A 19,402-nucleotide genomic window follows, 5' to 3' on the forward strand; every position below is an offset into this window, starting at 1 on the left:
CAGCGGCTATGAGGAGCAGAGAGGGTAGATAGATAAATTGCTTCGTTTCCTCGAATTTCCGCTCTTGATCCCGTGCTTGCTTGGTTTCTAGGAAAAGAGAAAGTCCTGGGAGAGAGAGCCTCATTCCATATCCATATCCATAATCCATATCCATACCCATTCAAAGCACCAATCTCCACAAACCGACCCCGAGTGAGTGTGAATGCAGCAGCAGCAGAGGCAGCAGCAGCAGAGGCAGCAGCAGAGCATTGTATCACACATATGTGGGCGGTATCACAGCAACTAAGCTAGGAATAATATCAGTCACCCAGGAAGAAGCCATTCCCCACATCATCACAGCCCTCTACATCACACCCACATCCACATCCACATCCATATCCATATCCTATTCGTCAACACCACCACCCACAACCACATTCATCCACAACCACGACGGAGACTGACTGACGGACTGTCTACATCCCCCCATCCCTCCTCATCTATCCATACTTACCAGCAGCATCCACGGCATCTACATCCTCTACTTCTCCTCCGCTACCACTTCCCTTACACACGCGCATTGCAGCATCACGACTGAACACCCCCCCCCAAAAAAAAAAAAAAACTGCATCACACCTGCTGCAAGCACCCCCCTCCCTCACAGGCAAACAGGCAAACACGATGTGGGCTGCAATGTTCTCCCGGAAAAAGCCCACCGCGGCTCCCGTAGAGGTGCGTGCTATCGAGGTGACAGCGACAACGACAACCACCACCGCCGGGTCAGACCGAGCGGCGCCCGTGGGCGAGAAGCCGGCACAGGACAAAACCACAACCACTGCTACTACTACTAGCAAGTCGAAGGAGTCTACTGTTGCTGCAACTAAATCTACATCTACATCTACACCTACACATACACCCACTACAACAACAACATCATCATCTCCATCAGACAAGGACCCCAAAGTCCACATCAAAAGTGAGCCTACTAGCCGTGCCAGCACCCCCGCCACAACCACTACACGCCCCAAGCGTCCCCGCACCTCCGATAGCTATACCTCCACCACCCCCCACCTCCGCAAACGCACCCGACACTCCCTCGGGCCCCCCGCTAACACTCGTTCCCCGCTTGTCCGCGCCCCCCGCAACCCCTCCACCACTACACCGCCAGCCGTCAAGTCCGAATCCCGCACCCCCCCCAAGCAGCAGCTCCCCACGCCCGCAACATCAATCACCGAGTCCATTACAACACTCACCCTTCTTTCCCCCGCACCTGCAAAGCCAAAGCGCCGCTCGCGGCTCTCCCTCCCTGTCGAAGACGACTCCTCGGTCGTCAGCACAACGTCCGAGCAGGAAACGGATGAGCTCCGCCGTGAGGGCTTCAGCAATGACGAGGCGACACTGTTCCAGCGCATCCGGCGGCGCGGGCTCGAGCCGCTGATGCCCGCTCACTGGCAGGTGGATTTCGCAACTATGCCCGATAATCTATTTCAGGAGGAGCCGGATGCTTCGGCCGTCATTGAGGGATTGTCGCCGGAGGGCACGTTTGCGGCGACGGCGGCGTTCCAGGCGATGGTTAATCTGGGTGCGGGAGTGAGGGGCAAGTTGGAGACGAGACGGGAGGTTGAAGGGCGCATTTTGAGTGTGCTGAGGAGATATATTTGTTGGGCAGTGGAGGATGCGGCTTTGGGTATGTTTTGAGAGGTTATTTCTGTATTTTGGGGGTAGGAGGGCTAATGGGTGGTTGTGGCAGATAATAAACATATAGAGCCGATGATCGCGATCTCGTCGTCGCAAGAGCGGGGCGCTGAACATTGCGAGCAGAGGATGGATAAGGTAGCTTCTTTTCTCCTGCGGGGACTGGGATATATATCGCTAACACTATATAACAGAAACTTCATGACCTTGCCGCCGAATACCGCGCCGAAGAAGCCCGTCTAATCGCCGCCGGTCATGACGTTGAGTCCGGACTCCCCTCCACCGTGTACGGCATGGCCGTTGCTGGGTGCGTCGTTGCGCTCATCACCCTCGACGCCCGCAACCGCCAGGCGCCAACGCGAACGCTGCTTGTTGTGGACTTTTCGGACGTCACGCTAGATTTCTGGAATGCTGTCGGGGTATGTGTCTTTTATTCTGAAGGGAAGGTGGGAGATTGTTAACAGTGTTTGGTGGTGCAGGTTGCGATTTTTGTGATTGCGGCACGAGACGATGAAGTGCTGCGGCTGCGCTGGTATAAAGAGGCGGGGGTGGAAAAGCCTAAGAAGAAAGATGGTGCCATGGCGTGGATGGGCAGGATAAAGATTAAGAAGTTGAGTGATGACGATGATGAGGATAAGTAGAGTTTTTCCCCCTGGTTTTTACTTTGACTACTTTCTTTTCTTTTCTTTTTTTTTATTCACTAGTTGGGGTTTTTAACTACTACTGCTATCGCGGCAATTGTAGCATTTTTGTGTTTGTGTTTGTGTTTGTGTTTGTGTCTAAACACATGTGTATTCCCTCCTTTTTGTTCTTCTATAGTTCTTGTTTTCGAGTGGTTGGTTGGTCTTTTTTTTTGAGTATGGGTTATGTTGTCTATATTGCATCTGGCATATGCCTCCCCCCTTCCCCCCAAACCTCCTGTGCGGGTATTTCTTTTGTTTTATTCTATTCCTTTTTTTCTATATCCTGGGCTTGGAGTTGTTTTTACTTTATTTTATGACGTTTCCTTCACTATCTTCTCTATATTCATCACCCTTCTTCTTCTTTCTGGTCAATTGGTTTTTTTTATTACGTACGTAGTGATAGTGGATAGTGCTTGTCTTGTCTTGTTTCACGGCGGCGGCGGCGGCGGCGGCGGTTTGTTTGATATCTACTAGCCAGCTACTGCTATAGCTGTAGTGCCCAGGTGGTTTTGGTTTTGGTTTTTGGTTCTGTTTCTTTTTTTTCCGTTTTTTTGGATTCTTTCTCCTTTTTTCCTTCCTTCTTCTTTGGATGGGGTGGATGGATGGATATTAATCGCACGCGCATGTTCGGGGCGGTAGGAGGGAAGGATGGGAAGGAAGGACGGGTGGATGGATGGAAGGGAAGGAGGCATGGGAAGGAAAGGATGTGTTTATGTATTTACGATATCATGAAATCGGGATATTCATTGCTGGGGGCTGTTGTCGCTTGTCCGTTGCCGGTGGGGTCTAACGGGAGAGGATATATAATAACTGCATGTATCTATCTGGAGAGCAGATGAGCTAGGGGAGCGGTGGAGGGTAATTCCAGACCTATGTATCCTATATCTCATTCTATACCGGGGATGTGCCGGGGGAGAAAGTTCAGAAATGATATGAGATGGCCTGCTTCAAGCTTAGTTAAATTCGACTTTCTCAGAGCCTTTTCCGGTTTCTATGGTTGAACCGGCCGGCTCAGAGGGTCAATGATGGAGTGTGCATGTGTCCCTGCCAAGCAAACCTCACCATGATCAATGATCATATTTCAATCTTGGCACCGCCAGGATCCTACCTCCAACTTAACCATCAACCCCGACACCAGCTCCAACCCCAACACTACCCTACCCGCCAACCAACCAACCCACCCACCTACAATGCCGCGCGCCGCCGCCTCCCGCCGCGCCCTCACCGCCATCGACGCACTCACCACCACGCCACCCGACACCCTCCCACCCGGGCACATCATCTGCCGCATCATCACCTCCGCCGGCAACAACATCTACCGCCTTCTCACGCCCACCGATGCCAAGACCGAGATTCTCGCCGAGCTGCCGACCATGTTCCGCGGAAAGGTGTGGCTCAAGCGCGGGGGCTATGTGGTGGTGGATACGGGCGCGTTTGGGGAGCGGGAGAATAAGCTCGGTGGAGAGATTGTGAATGTGGTGAGGGGTGAGAGGGAGTGGAGGAAGGAGGGGTATTGGTAAGTTTTTTGCTCTTCTTTGTGGGGAGTGGGGGATGGGGTGCTGATTGTGGTGGTGGGGTGGGCAGGCCGAAGCAGTTCCCGAAGGAGGAGGAGCTCGAGGATAGTGAGGAGAGTGAGGAGGAGTCGACGGTGGGGAAGATGCCGCCGGGATCGGATGATGAGGAGTGAGTGGGTGGGGTGGTAAGTTAGGGAATGTGGAGAATGCAAAAAAAGGCATTTTTTATAGACGTTATCAGTACCATCCATGCACGAGAATCAGGTCCTGGAAAACGCAAAAGCTAGGCATAGTGACTACGTACTAGCTGGGCATTGGGTATTCGGGACTGGGCTAGCTTGGGAATATCGGCCCGAGACTCTTTTAGAACTAGGGATGTATGGGGAGGGGGGGCTAGCTATGATTAACGGTAGAATTTAGGAGGTTAGATGGCGAGAATTCACTGGGCTGTTTTGCTAGCTTAGATCTTTCGTTAGCACTCCCGGGGCACGATTACGGAGTAACGGCCAGCTATATCTGCTCGGGGGACTATTTATCACTTTTCTAAATCGGATAGGATAACCAATATATTCACTCCTCCATCCCCCTCCCCGGGCCCATCACCAGCACCCCCAGCAACAGTGCAAGGCTCATGTTAATTCTTTGATGCCTATACATTCCCGCCACTATTCTCTCCAACCCGATACTGTCGATAATTGTTCTCTGGACGAGTTATTTCTCCTTCTCAAGATCTATGCCTCCATTCACGCGAATCTCTCATGGGCCATCACTCATCATTATCCGAGTGATTTCTCGTGAGTCAAATTGGAAAAACTCATGATTCTAACTCTGATATAGACAGAGCTTGAGTCTTGAAGATTCATGTGGATGCAAGCCTAAGTTGTCCCGCCCCTCATGCTGGACCCAAGTTCATCGAACCAGAACGACCGCTTTGAGGGAACGGGTGTACTGTAGCGAGCAATGAGGAAGGAATGTCCGTGCATGTGGCCGGGGAGAGTATATTAGCCTAAAATACGGCTTCTGTTCTTTTCTTGGGGCTCTGTGTACTATAGTGTACCATACCCTAGAAATTTGCCCCAACTGTACTACAACATTTCTTTAGAAATCGTCCAAGCCTGGATTTAAAAGTCAAAATCATAATGGACTCAGTATTTTTTCCAAAAAGCCCCAACCTATGCAACTAATAAAGAATAGAGAAAAAAACTGCATCTGTAGAATTCAGACATTTTAACTACTTGGTATTTTATTTGGATGCGGCACCCTAGATATGTATATACGTACAAAAAGATCTGTGGCATCGTAATGTTTTACCATTCTTTGTAGACTATTAATTCCCATATAACTGACCAAAATTAGAATGAGAAAATAAGGCCTTTGGTACGGAATAGAAGTCGAATCCTTTCGAGCAGATATTAAGTAGGAGCCATTCAACGGATCGACTGAGTACCTTAATTAATTAAAAAAATATGAGCAGCCCAAAACTCCCACTAGAGCCTCCCGAGTAAAGCCTACCTCTTCTCGCTAAATTTCGAGAATATTTTTTTTCTTTCTGTTCAGGTTGTGAGACTATTTGCTTGTGTTTTGATTTGATGTGCTGAGCGCCAATTGAGCCGGTTGCGATCCTAGCTGCAGAAATGCAGGCACGTAATATCACTCGATGCCCGAACCATCATAACCCTGACCCTGAATGCCAAGAACCCTAAACCTAACAATGTATTCCTTTTTGATACTGAAACCTCGTAAATCACAACTGGGACCTTCTGATTGGACCTTGGACATGCCCTACTGTCCGTCGAGATATGTTGGTTGTTTTCCGTAGAGCTCAAAGAAGGGCTGCTGTTAATAAATCCGCTATCAACATAGAGTTTGAGCTTTCCTGTGGCGAGGAATACACCCAAAAACTCCAGTATCAAATGGACGATGAGATAATCGTTTAGAAATATTCGAATAATACCGTAGAAAGACAAAAAATATTGGACCAATAAGAATCGAAACAAGTCTGGAGACTTGGCAGCTTGGACTGTTTCCCGGATATCATAGTTGTAGCCCCTGTTCGTAATCTTCGACTGCCCGTAAACGACTCTAGCTTCCTAGATGATTATCAGTGATGGCTTGTCGCTAACACTGCAGGTACACTGCGTGCTCATCAACAAAGTCTGACTTCAGGTGATAAAGGGAGGCAGAGATAGAGCAGGCATGATGATGTAGGTACATGGACTGGTGTCGTAGCCTGGTACTCTAACCTGGTTGGGTTGATGGCCAAGTCAAAAGCTTGAGCCGGCTCTGTCCCGTTGATGCATTAGCGTCTATGAGGCCGGCCGATAAGAAGCATGCATAGATATCCGGCCAATCCCGCCGATTTGGTTCTGAGCAGTTGGACAGCTGTAAGGAACCGGGATCCTCTGTTTTCTCAGACTCGGGTTGTTTTGCCTTCCACGAGTGAATTGGTCCCCATTACGCCTAGCCTGTGGGCTCATAAAACAGCAAAATTGGTCTGATAACACAGTAAACTGTCCCTGGTAAGTGCCTTTTTCACGTGAAGATTTCTCATTGGAGGATGCAAAATGGAACTAATTTCCCACCGTTGAAACTGTGTTCTTATGAAATTACGTATAATTTCAACACACGAAGCCTTCGTATTATGCGTTAAGTACTTCATGTACTGTATGTACATGTATGCTTGGACCTTAATATTGTAGATGAATGGCTTGATAGTGAGACTCAGTATACGCCTGCCCAGCGAAGCTTGGTCTGGTACTTAGAACTCCACCGAATCAAACATCACTCCTCTTGTGGTTCCCATCACTAGATTACTAAATGTATCTCCACCATCTCCCAACCACCGTTTCTCTCTCCCTACCTTCCCTCCCGAGCGCAGAACTAATATCCTCGTCTATCGTCCCCTGTTACCGCTGCCACATGGTCTACTTTTCTGCACTTGCCTCGAGTGCTCCTAGAGGCCCCATCAACCGCCGGTCCCAGAAAGGCTAACCCATCCCACAAATCTCTAACCAAGCCACCGGGACTTCCCTCCGACCCCCAGAAAGACAGCGAGGACTATCGTCAGTCATCAAGCCACGAATCGCAGGGATCTAGCACCATCTTGACACCACCCCGGTGTAAACAACACGATTGGCCCAGAGAGAGAGAGGGCAGAATTCGCATGGAGGTCAGCGTCGGTTCGATGCTAATGTTTACGATGGTGAGAATAGTCTCTCCATGGCTTGGCTCCAGTGGGCCTCACCAGCGTGGGTGCGTGGGACTCGAACATGGCCTACGGCAGCACTGGGTTGGGGGAAGATGGATCTGCAATATCCCTCTCTCTCTCGATCTTCGGCAGGTTTGAAGCTAGCGTGTGGACGAGTCAATTGGTGAAACGGTTCAGTGGGTGGGTGAAGGGGCAGGGGTGAGTGAGAGGGGTGGAGAGAAAATTTCAAAACTGAACATGTTCGTAGTTTCTAGTTGAGGCCAATAGGAGCTCTCCGTTCGACCCTCCATAATATGAGTTTGATAAGACTTAGCGGCTCAAAGAACTTTAGAGAGAAATGCCGACGGCTTGAGATAGAGGATACTTGGGGACCTGGAGATGGTGAATGCCTACGAGGGTTCAGCAATCGGTGTAATGATCCCGTGCGAGTGATATGTTGTGATCGTTTCTTCTATACACAGGCGCGACACTTGTAAAGGCACTTGTGTTACGATGGGTCATATTATTTTATTTCTTATGAGCACAAACAAGGTTCTAGCCTACTCCCATTTATTTTGCGAAATCCAGTGTAAAAAGAAAGCCAGCCTATGAAAGAAAACCGAGAAGTCCACCCAGAAACTAACAGGTAAAAAAAAACACGGAGAAATTCGGATTAAACACAGGTACCTTGCCAAAGTTAAAAGAGGAAAGAAAGAGGAAAGAAGTTGATATTTAACAGTTGAAAAAGAATAAAATAAAGCTTTCCCAAGAATAAATAACAGAATAGTAATAGTAGTAGTAATAATAATAGAAGTAGTAGAATAATAAGACAAACCCCCACCAAAAACTCATAAGAAATGCTCCGTAGCCCCCCCCTCGACCTTTTAGTGATGCTGACCATGATGAAAGAGGGGAAAAAAAACAAGAAACAGACCCAGCTATAAAAATATGAAGGAAAAAAGAGCAAAAAAAATGAATAAGAAAAAAAAACCCGGTGCCCAGCTAGCCAGCCCAAACCATCCCATTTGACCCCACACACTCGCACGCCCTAACAGACAGAAATCAATCACCACCGTCAATAATGGTGATATAACCCGCCTATACATAAGAAGTAAAAAAATTCATACAGTAGACAAAAGAAATCGAGCACACACAGCACACAACTCTTAAAAAGCAATCCTATTTAAGGGACGGATATCCACCCTGACCTGACAAAAGAAAGACACACAGTTCTACCACAAAAGAAATAATACTTGAGGGGGTTGCGTAGGCAGTAAGTAGTTAGTAAACTTCGACACACATCTGGCTCTCAAAGACAAAAGGAAAAGAGAATGAGCGGACAGATATTTTCTTAAAAACATCCAAAAACAATAAATATAAGAGGCCCTTTTACGGCCTTCCCGGACCCACAATCTCGGCTACGGTACTCTTCCTAGCGGCCGGATGTTCCATGGGCGTCGAAAAGACTGTTCTCTCGTGTGGGTGCTCCAGCGGCGTCATGAACACTTCTTCGCCGTCGGTACTGCTAACCATTCTCACTGGGCCAGGCCGTCCCTGGCCCTTCAATGCACCGACCCGTGGCAGCACTGGGATCTCCTGAGGGACGACCTTCTTCGCGGGGCCTTCTCTCCACATCTTCTGCTCTGCTTCGCTATTGATAGATGCATTGTCGTCGTCCTCGCTCTCGTCGCTCAGCTCCATTCGTGGTGCATAAACATACTCCTCCGCATTCTGACCCTTTGGTCGGCGTGGTTCCACGCCACTGAAGTAGTCGTCACCCTCAAAGCTAGCCCCGTCGTCGAATTCCTTGTAACGGCGGCGGAGCGATGTTGCGCTTGTACGCAACGGGCTAATCTGGTGGATTGACTGGCGGGGGTTCGTCATCTTGCCAGAAAGCCACGACCCCTCTGAGTCGATTGATGCGAGTGAAGTGGACACGAATGAACGTGGGCCGTTTTCCGGGGACGCAGCACCAGAGGAGTAACGCATGGAGGGTGAATATCTGTGAGATGATGGCCGGAAGTGGGATTGCTGGGATGATGTGCGACCCTGGGGAGGTATCGTGGGGGAGTCTTCGTTCAGTTCTGGAGTGGCCGAGTGGGAAGAGTTCCTTGGGTTAGCGGGAGAACGGAGAGGGGCGGCCACGAGTGAGCTCTTGGAGCTGGAGGGGCGACCGTAGTTCGGGTATGAGGGAGGCGTGGGCGAGAAGTGGTCTCGTTGTTCATCCTCTATCTCATCCTTTCCTCGGACATGTCCTGTCTCCAATGCAGTCATCGCAAAGGCAATCTCATCCTGTATGTGTCTCCCAGGTGTCTGGCCTTCGCGGCGCCTTAGTTGTTCCACTTCGTAGAAATCCCGCCTTACAGGCTCTGATACACTACCAAGTCCTTCTGCCTCTTCGTCAGAACCATGTACCATCGTTGATTGACCAACCCGAATGTCCTGCTCCTTCTGTATTCTAGCAGCCGTCGCTTTTTTGATGAAAGATGTCCATGCTGACTTTTTTCCACGTATTTCGTCTTCCTCGGTCAATTGATCGTTGGGTGTTGTTGGGGAATCGACCTGAATCTTGGGGTTTCTCTCTGCCTTTGAGTTATTCCGTGAGGGGATCGGCGAAATCTGTGCATGACTGTGTGACGTAACATTGATCTGCTTAGCAGTGTCAAATGTAGGAGACTCAGATGTGTACTCTGCGGAGTCCATCGACACTGGCGTTATCATATCAGTTCTTCCAGATAGACGAACACCCTTATTGATATCCTCAGCCGATGCGTCATTCAACCAAGAGATGGGAGTAGTGGATTCTATCGTTGTCCTAGAGTCTCTCGGCTGACGAGCAACAACGCCTTCAGTTTCGGGAAACGGATATGGGTTGTGCACAGGACTGAAACCTCCATAGGCTTCAGCAGCCCGAGAACTCTCTCCCATCTGCCTCTCAGGCTGTGCTACAAACATCCCCTGATTCCGCTCGAGATTGTATTGGTAATCCCTATCCATATCTTGGTCCACGTCCATCTCCATGCCCATACCGATGTTGCCCTGTTCCAGTTGCCTCTGCTTCTGCTTCCTTTCCAACTTCTTTTGCAGCCTTTCCTGCTCTTGCAATCTCCTCCTTTCCCTCCGCCTCCTATCCCTATCCATAGCCTCCCTAAGTTCCTTCGCATCCATGTCATCGGCCAATTCATCCACCCTAGCCCTAACATTTCCACGGCTGTCGGTCCCAGTCCTGTGTCTATATTCGTGATTTGATCGAGAGTTCGATCGATTTGGTATCGTGGTTGGGGAGTGTTCCTGTTGCTTGCCATCTGGTGAAGTTCCAAACCCGCTCTCGTAACGGAGGCGGGGCCTGGGCGTGAATAACTCAAAACTACGGATCCTGTAGGCCCTCATTGAAGAAACTGAAGAAAGAGAAGAACTGAGCGATTGACGAGGTAATGAGGATTGCGACATAGGCCGGTCATATTCAAAACTGTTGAAACTTCTCATGCGCTTACCGTCACGCTTCGAAGCGGTTCGGGCCAACTGTTGGATGTACGCGGAAGGAGGTGGCTGTGTATGCGCTTGTTTCGACTCGCGGCCTCGCTTGCTAAATCTGCGAACAATGCTGGTCTGTTTGTGGGGACGGGCCGAAGACGTTGATGAGCTAGTCATGGGGCGATCGATCTCCACAAAGTACGACGAGAATCCTCCCTCGTGGGTCCGTTTCTGTGGCTGAAAGTTAGGATCCAACTGGAAGTTGGTGTCCATGGGGTCCGAGGAATTGCGATTCGGAAGCAAGAGATGGTCAAGCACGGGGGGTGCCGCAGAGACATAGGACTGCAACTCCCGAGCATCTGCGGGAGAAGCAACGGCGGCGGCGACGACCCTACGACGACTAGCTGAACGACGGGGATTCTGACGAGCTGAAGCTTTCCTCACCAGCGAGAGCTTGCGCTCCACGGTGGGTGGTTCCTGGTGCTGCTGTGCGACTGAGTTCTTTCCCTCCGCCGTCTTCGTCTTTCGACGTTTCCTAAATGGCCAGAGAGCCATGTCTTTACCACACCAGAGCCTCCACCACTGCTTGCGGCCGTTTACGCGCGAAATTTTGGGGGATTGAGGGGGTGCTGATGAATGTGATTGTTAATATCTTTTTTCTGGGGGGGGGAGAAGGTGATGGGGGATGACGAGGCTGAAGTAAGAGGTGGGTTCAGGTCGGCAGGTTGAATAGGTACGAGTGTGATGGTGGTTCTGCTGCTGCTGTTGTAGGAGAGCGATAGGTAGGACTCGCTGGAGGATGGTTACCGGGGAGCATGGAAGGAGAAGCGAGGAGCGATGGTACAGCTGTCGTCGCGGAGACAACAAGTCATAAATTGATACGATTGCAGGCAGGAATGATTGGTTCAGTGGTAATTGCAAGGGGTATGGTAGTGAAGCGGAAATGGGTTGGGGGGGGGGGGGGTGTAGGTAGTGGAAAGTGGAGAGTTTGAGGGGAGAAAGAGAGATTGAGAGAAATTGTTGGCCGAGAGGGAATAAACCAATTGTGGGTGGGCGGACTGTGGTCTACGGTTCTACGGGTTTACGAGACTACGGGTAGGAGGGTGGATTGGACTAAAGAGTGCACATAAGGTACATGTACATATTCCAGAGACTCGCGCACAAAAATACGAGGGGTGTGTGTGCTCGATGTGGTTGGTGACTGGGACAGGCAACTGGGGTGAGGGATCATTCACTCAAAGGAAGGGAAGTGGAAGGAAGTGCGGAACAAAATTATCTCATACCTACCTACCTGGGTCAGCAGCGTGATGGGGAGACACGGGAAAACCAAGGCCCAAGACGCAGAAACTGGAGAGAAAATAGTAAGGGAAAAAACGAAAGAAAACGGGAGTAAGAAAAAGACTTGAGGGCAAAGTAAGAGTTACAAAAAGTAACTACATGTAATTGCTACATACTATTGCAGTACTATATCAAAAGAAGAAAAAAAGAAGCGTGAGACGAGAATTAGAAACATTTCCCGAACTGTGACGCCCTCTGCTGACGGGCTCAATAAATACATGTAAAGAGCAGGTTCCAGAATCGAATCAATCAATCGAATGCACGCAATTCTATTTATCTAGTACAGCGATGATGATGATGGCTGCCCAGTGTCCCATAGATGATGGCGTTAAACGTCCCAGGAACAAGCCTGAAATGTAGATTCGTCCCCCCGTTTTGCAGCCCACATGTTGCGTAACGTGAGGGAACAGACAGGGGAGGGGGTTAAGGAGGATTTCTGAAGTGCGACTTGCTGAACGGAGTAAGGGAAGGGTGGAAGGCAGGCATGTAGTATGTACATGTAGGTAACGTAGAGTACGGTATGTAGAGTTAGGAGGTACTCTACATGTATGTACTCTACCAGGCAGGTGAAAGTACCTCCACTGTCCACCTGCTCGTCATCATCACCAGTACAGTGCTATCATCGTCGTCCGTTCGACGACGTCCTAATGTTGGAACAACGAACGCTGCCTTGCCTTGCTTGCTTTGCTGGTTGGACCCCCTTGATGATGTGTTTACTCCTCTCTTGTTGTTACTGCTGCTGCTGCTCCTTCCCCTCCTCTGTCTAGAGTACTCCTACACCTCATCCACAACTATAAATTTCCCTGCTTGAAACAATCCCTGGAATTGATAGGCAGGCCTTGTTACCGCATCGGTCCCTCGTCAAAGTCCTGCCGTGCATAGTGCTGCTCGCTTGTGGCTGGCCGTTGTGGCGGCCCCATTCAGCTGGGACCTTTCCCAAGTGCGAATAAATACCCTCCTACGTAGCTACTTGGTAGGTTACTCTATGTATGATAGTCGCAGCCTGCATCCGAATCGATTCCGATCCCGTAGAACGAACATCTTCGGCGCGAGAGGAAGGAGAGGCTGCATGTCTGTCTGTCTGACGGCCCGTCATGTTGCTTGCTCGGTGCGACGTGGATACCACATACCCGCAGTGTTTGTGCCGGAGAAACCAGTTTCCAGAAAAACCTCTCTTTCTTTGTGCGACTGTGGAATAAAAAGGTGTGAGAAAAAAATTTTGTTGCCTGCTCTGCCAGACAGTTCCAGTGGATGCTCTCCTCTGATTGAACACCACAGCTTGCCAAGGCCCACAAACCCATGTCTGGCCCCCACACCCAACAACACGCGAGCTGCAACGGGTTCTATGAACGCTATTTCAGGGTCCGAGCTCAAATAAATCCGCTGACCCAGTCAACCTCTTCTCCCTTGAGTCAACCGCTCCCAATCTGGCGGGCGGCCGACAGCCGCAACAACCAGATTGATTTTCCCATCTGCAAGAGCGTTCCAAGTGAAAGAGCCATCCTTTCCTCAGATCCTGACACTTGCCTTAGGGGCGCGTCTAACTAGGAAAATTTTACCAACTGCCGAGATGAGGATTTGTGTTAGTACGAGTTCTTCGGCCCTCAAGAGCGACCCTGATCACGGAGATTAGAGCGAGCCTGGGTTAGCAAGTACCAACTAAAGGTTACATGTGGTAGAGCATCATACTCTAGCAACTCTGTGTACCCGGTTACTGAGAATACCGAGAAGAAAAGACCGCCTTGTCAACTTACTGTACTTGCTGAAAACGGCCTCAAAGGGTAGAGTAGAGTGCGACACTGTAGAGTGCGTTTGGAAAGATTGCTATGTACTATTTTCGGACACGCGCGACTGCTGTTTCTGCCAAGAGCACGCGAGACACAACGCTTACCGACTGACCAAACCTCACCAACAGCAGCAATCGCAACACTGTCAGAAGGTACTTTGTTAACCTACAGTGGTAGCAGAGGCTTTACAGGTCATTCGGCCAGCCAGCTAGCCAGCCACCGCGTTCCTGACTTCGGAGACCGACACACATCTCACATTAGTGTCCGAGTGGCTTTGTGAGGCTTGATGCGAAGTGTTTCAAAACACCAGTGGAGGGCATGGCCTGGCAGGCATGGTTTGATCACAGGCCAGTGAGACACTGCACACCGCGGCAGAAGTAGGGTAACAGGTGCCTCTGCAGCGGTGCTCACTATCAAAATTAACTGCTGCTGCACAGAGGACCCTTTCTTATCCAACCATCGAAACCTCCTGTGGGTTGACGTGTTCCTGAGCGGGCGAGTGTGGGGTGTGTGGGGTAGGTTTTACTCTGGGCAAGTAATAGATAGATAAAGACCCTGGTGCAATCATGTGATGATGCCCCTCGCAAGTAGGTATAGTTAAAGAAGTTACTCCTTCCTTGTACTACTGGTTTAGGGGAAAGCGGTCCAAACCTCCCTCCTTGACGGAAGCATAAGTATCGGTCTCCGAAGCCATGTACCTGTGAACACGGTGGCTGACCCAGTCGGCCGGCGGTGGATAATAACCTGGGAGCTTTCTGGATACCCTTCCTGTTTGTTACGCCGATGAATGGACGAACCAAGCTCGGTGATAGGCCCAGTTCATGTGCGCATACCGGTGGTAAGTGTTCTACCCTACCTACCTACATACCTGTGGGCCAAATACCTGGGCAGGTAGGCCAGCCCAAACGCCAGGCCCGGGAATTTTGTTTCAGACAGGCTGTGGTTCGCGCGGTAAACATCTCGGCGAAGTGATTGGAGGGAACCCGGCCCGCTAGCAGTATCCGTCCGAGTGAGAGCCAATGACTCGCACCAAAAAAGCCAAATAGAATAAGAAAAATCGATCGAAAGGAAAGGAAACCCCCGCACGCACACAGAGCACCAATAGATCTCATACAGATAAGAGAAAAGGGCAGAGAATCGATATATTTAGGTCTCTACTGTACTCTGCTTACCTACAGCTAGCCCGACCAATCCCATAATCGAGCCTTGAATCTTAAGTTTTAACCGAACCGGGACGGGTATCGTTTTATTATTCGCTTGGATCTAGCCGTGCCTCCCTCGATCACTCCCTTCTCGAGTGCATTCGGTTCCAGAGCTGTCTTGCCCCTAAATACCACACGCCGAGCCAACAGGTGGGAAGTGGGTATTTGCCTTGGCACGGGATCGGTACCGATCTGACACGAGCAGGTACATGTAGTTCTTACTCTACCACCTTAGAAGTGTGTACCTGCCCCCTTCTGCTGTTGTCGGAGCCGAATTGCACTCGGGATAGCTGAAAAAATACTTTCAGTATCCACAGCCTGCCAGTGTCTATTGATAAAGTACATAGTACATACATGTCCTGGTCACGCACACTTATCGGTTTGGTTTTGGTTCGAGCCAGCCCAGCCAGAGTCTAAATCCGTGCAACTGTCTCTGCGCGTGATCAATCGATAATTTAAAATTAACGAGAGACAGGAAACAGCACTCTCCGGGACGCCCAAACTGGAAGTGACAGATATGTAGGTACAAGATACGTATATACAGCCGTAGCCGTGCTCTATCTTTAATTGCGATCACAGAGTGTAAGGCGGGCTTAGTCAAGGTGTCAACATACTGCATGCCTAACTAAAGCACATAGAGTAGTAATATGTGTCGTCATTACATGTATAAGTAAGTGAAGAGGCTCCAAACCTCTTCATCATACTGACTCTTCCCCACGCAGCGAACCGTCCCGATCAGCGAGTACGGATGGCGTCCAACTTCAGCTCGACTCTACTCGCGACCAGCAACAAGAACCCGAAAATGCACGTCATAATCTGCAGTTTCCATTGGAGTAGAAGTCGAAAATACACCAAAGACTTGCAGCTGCATATTCGGGTTCTTGTTGCTGGCCGCGAGTACAACTCCCCCTGCTTTTGTGGCTGAAAAGTATCATGGCAGTTACTCTACATATGTAGGTACAAGCATTCAGGTGTCACCTGGGCAGTCATCGGGAAAGAGTCAATACGCATCATGTAGGTACCTCCCGTGAGCTCAATTCGAATGGTGGATGGCCTACGACATGAGGCTGGTGAGGACGACAACTACAGAAAGAGTCTGGGCTTCGATCCCTTTTGGACCAATCATTCTAGACCAAGTCGGTCTGGAAGCTACATACACCTGTTCTCCACGAGAACAGCCACCGGCTGGCCGCCCCGGTATCAAGACAACAGAATAGACCGTAGGGCTGAGATCGGCTACGTATTCTGGCTTCGTACATATTGTACATAATACAGGAACAACTCTGATATAAAGCTTGGTACACAGGCCCTGGCTTACAGTACGGGATGCTTAACCTTCGTCAAGACCTTGTTGGCTAATCATACGTTATCACTCGCTCAACCAACAACAGATCTCGGCACAACCGCATTTGGATGAATTTTTCTTATTATAACCCTCAATTTTAAACTCCCAAATGGTATCTACTACGCATGTTCCGCATACAGAGCTATGCCCTCTCTCCGTGTACACTTTCATAATCCCACCCTATATCATAAGCCAAACAAAACAAACAAAACCAAACAAACAAAAGAAGCCTTGCACAGCATGAGTGAATCCCCCAAACCCTCAGAAAAAAAGAAAAGAAAGACTCATAAAACAAAAGGAAAATAACCCTACTACTCTGACCGTTTTCTAACTGTCGGTAACGTCCACCAAATACCCTCCATAAAGACAAACAGCCCAATACTGACCGGATGGAGCACCCACGCCCCAAAGCGACTCGCCAACAGTCCCGTCGTGAATGGCGCAACCGCACCGCCGGATGATCCAATAGCAGATATGAGCGATAGGGAGGTGACAAGTAAGTGGCTATCGATCAGCCGTGTGACGATCGTCATGGTGCACGGATATATGGGTCCCAAAAGGATCCCGACGATGGTGACAAACACGGCATTGGATATGATGCTGGGAACCGTCCAGACGAGGACCTGGAAGAGCGCCGAGCCAAGGATAAGGCAGTAGACTGATCGCTTTTCGCCAAAGCGGTGGCACACGGGGGAGAGGGCGAAGCGGCCGAGTGTGATACCTTTTCGAAAAAGAGCGTTAATTTCCCCCCAATATATCTGAAAGGGGTAGAGGGTGGTAGTACCTGCCCAAAAACCAGAGACGACATAACCCACTTCAGCAGGATCTCCGTTTCTTGATGCGATCAGGAAGGACACGGTCCAGCCCCCAATTGCAACTTCAGCTCCCTATTCCATTCATTCATCATTCACTAGTCAGCTCCGACTGTTCAATTGATCAGCTGATCTGAGGTATTATAATATTTACCTGGTACGCAAAAATAAACAGCGACGTTAATAAGGCATATTTATTCTTCATACTCTTCTTTAAAACCTCTCTCTTCGACATAGCACTACCTCCAATCTGGGCCGCCACGGGGATGGGGCTGTCCTTCTCACTCCCCCTGAAAACCGAAGGGACGAAGATAGCGTTTACCACCGAGAGGCCGAGAAGGATCAAGTAGAAGTGTGACCACTTGACCCCTCTCGACGCCATTGCGGTGGCCATCAGCGGTGATATCGTTCCGCCGACGCCATATGAGCCTATATATATAAAGCGAATTTAGTTTCTTCGCCGGAGCACGCATACAAAAGTGGGTCGGTGCGGCAGATCACCATACCATGGACATATCCAAATAGTGTCGTACTGTTCTGCAGACTCGAGCAGAAAACATTGCATTGCGCCAGCATCTATCAAGCCCGCCGGCCACCGCCGGAGATTAGCTTCTTGAACCATTCCACCACATTCCCCACCACCTCCAACCGGATAGGGATTCTTACAAACGCCATACCCGCACCTATCAAGAAGTAGCTAGCCACGACCACGCCCCAAGGCGGGGCACAAGAGATAGCCAAGAAGGCGACGGCAAGCAGCAGCACCCCAATAAGCAGCGTCCGCGCCCTCCCGATCCTGGAGTAAATTGCTTGCGAGATGAAGGCTGCCGTGACGAAGCCAACTGCGTTCGCCAGGAAAATAAGAGACACAACTGCATAGCCGATGCTGTAGTGCTTCTCCATATAGGGGATTAAGGCTCCGGGTGCAGCGTCGCTGACCCCGTTGGTGAAGATGAGCATGCAAGCTGCGAGGAGACGCCAGCGGTTTATCGAAGGACTATTTTTGTTTACATATTGGTTAGATACATGCATCTGAATAATAGGGAAAGCTTCAATGCCACGTCGCACGGAGGGGTTTGCAATTGGCATGGGCATTCAATTGCAATTATTGAAGCTGTATATCAGAATGGCTCACCTGTTCACACTAGGCATCAAACCCACAGCTTGCACCCCATCCGTAGTTGCAGTCGTTTCATTCTGCTGTGGACTCGGGGGTCTACTGTTCTCCAAAGCGCTTGGGGTCGTTGGCTCCGTCTTTGGAGTCTGAAAACCACTTGTACTGGGACCGCACAATTTCCTCAATTCGTCCGGGTCCGTCTCGGTGTATCCTGGGGTTGTGGCATGGCACACTGGCTGCTTGTGGTAGACCGGCGGTATGCTTTCAAGTTCAATATGGAGCGTTGGGCCTCGGCCGCCAAACAAACTCATTTTGGTTTGGAAATATTGTCCTGGTCCGTCGTGTGGATATCTTTTCAGCTTCGAATTCGTCGACGATAAGATTGGATCCTTTCGGCCGCTGCTGTTACAGTCAATGCTGGGAAGAGGGATTAATATTTTTTTTATCTCTTTCGAATTCCCTCTGCCTTGAGTTCCACAAGAGGGTTTTTCTATATATTAAGAAAAGCCTCTCATGATAAGACAAAGCTTGCCGCTTCTTGTATCTGACAGCCCAATTGATCCAATCTAACCAGATGTGATTTCAAAGCAGCTGCATCTCTGTGGTTCAGTCTCGGTTAATTGCAGCTAGCTAACCCAACAGTGCAGTTCTATGAAAAAGCAGAGTAACTGCGGAGCACTATGCTCCGATCACTCATCTCTCTTTTTCTCTTTTCAGGGGGGGCACTATACATATGCATACTCCGCTCTTGGCACACTCGGAAGAATCTCTGAGTGGCCAGTAAAATTCCCGTACCTTCGGTAATCCAGTAACGGGTTGCTTAAAACAGGGGTGGAAAGATGAGGTGGAAAGAGATAAAAAATATTTTTTCACGATAAGAAAACCGCCTCAATCAACCTACGTACTTACTCTAGTCTCTACATAATTTTACTCACCTACGTTACAGCACCTGCTGACCTGGGTTTTGCACGATGGTACCTGTCTAGGTTGGTTGAACCTTGCCGGTTGTGGAAAGGAAACCACGGGCCCAGGGTTCTCTTAGAATTTCTACTCTAATGTCGACGCCAGCGAGGTAGGGCAGGACGGACCGGCTCGGAATTTTCACCAACTGACGGCGGTATATTCAGATGGTCATTGATGCCCAGAAATTTGGTGCTTTTATGTACTCAATGGACTCGTGACTGATATCTAGAGACTGCTTCTAAAGAGTCTTAATTAGCAGAATTCAGATAAGACTGTGGCCTCTGATGTGTTGTCGGACCGTGATCA

At 49.6% G+C, this 19,402-nt stretch overlaps 4 protein-coding genes across 4 annotated transcripts; 2 read left to right on the forward strand and 2 right to left on the reverse strand.

Moving 5' to 3' along the window:
• Nucleotides 1-660: 660 nt before the first annotated feature.
• On the forward strand, nucleotides 661-2,315 carry LAJ45_01401 (uncharacterized protein; the record flags this gene model as incomplete). Its single annotated transcript, XM_046110996.1, has 4 exons — nucleotides 661-1,666; nucleotides 1,730-1,812; nucleotides 1,869-2,093; nucleotides 2,154-2,315. The coding sequence occupies 4 exons, from the start codon at nucleotides 661-663 to the stop codon at nucleotides 2,313-2,315; spliced, it is 1,476 nt and encodes a 491-aa protein (XP_045976174.1).
• A 1,232-nt stretch (nucleotides 2,316-3,547) lies between these two features.
• Nucleotides 3,548-4,044, forward strand: LAJ45_01402 (uncharacterized protein; the record flags this gene model as incomplete). Its single annotated transcript, XM_046110997.1, has 2 exons — nucleotides 3,548-3,873; nucleotides 3,942-4,044. The coding sequence occupies 2 exons, from the start codon at nucleotides 3,548-3,550 to the stop codon at nucleotides 4,042-4,044; spliced, it is 429 nt and encodes a 142-aa protein (XP_045976175.1).
• A 4,403-nt stretch (nucleotides 4,045-8,447) lies between these two features.
• LAJ45_01403 (uncharacterized protein) lies at nucleotides 8,448-11,087 on the reverse strand (the record flags this gene model as incomplete). Its single annotated transcript, XM_046110998.1, has 1 exon — nucleotides 8,448-11,087. The coding sequence occupies one exon, from the start codon at nucleotides 11,085-11,087 to the stop codon at nucleotides 8,448-8,450; it is 2,640 nt and encodes an 879-aa protein (XP_045976176.1).
• A 5,428-nt stretch (nucleotides 11,088-16,515) lies between these two features.
• On the reverse strand, nucleotides 16,516-18,444 carry LAJ45_01404 (uncharacterized protein; the record flags this gene model as incomplete). Its single annotated transcript, XM_046110999.1, has 6 exons — nucleotides 16,516-16,925; nucleotides 16,989-17,091; nucleotides 17,171-17,445; nucleotides 17,523-17,592; nucleotides 17,683-18,013; nucleotides 18,152-18,444. 6 exons carry the CDS (start codon nucleotides 18,442-18,444, stop codon nucleotides 16,516-16,518), a joined length of 1,482 nt encoding a protein of 493 aa, XP_045976177.1.
• Between the last annotated feature and the right edge of the window lie 958 nt (nucleotides 18,445-19,402).

Source organism: Morchella importuna (genome assembly GCF_003444635.1).
Source record: "Morchella importuna strain M04M26 chromosome Unknown Morimp01GS002, whole genome shotgun sequence".
In the NCBI taxonomy this organism is placed as follows: Eukaryota; Fungi; Ascomycota; class Pezizomycetes; order Pezizales; family Morchellaceae; genus Morchella; species Morchella importuna.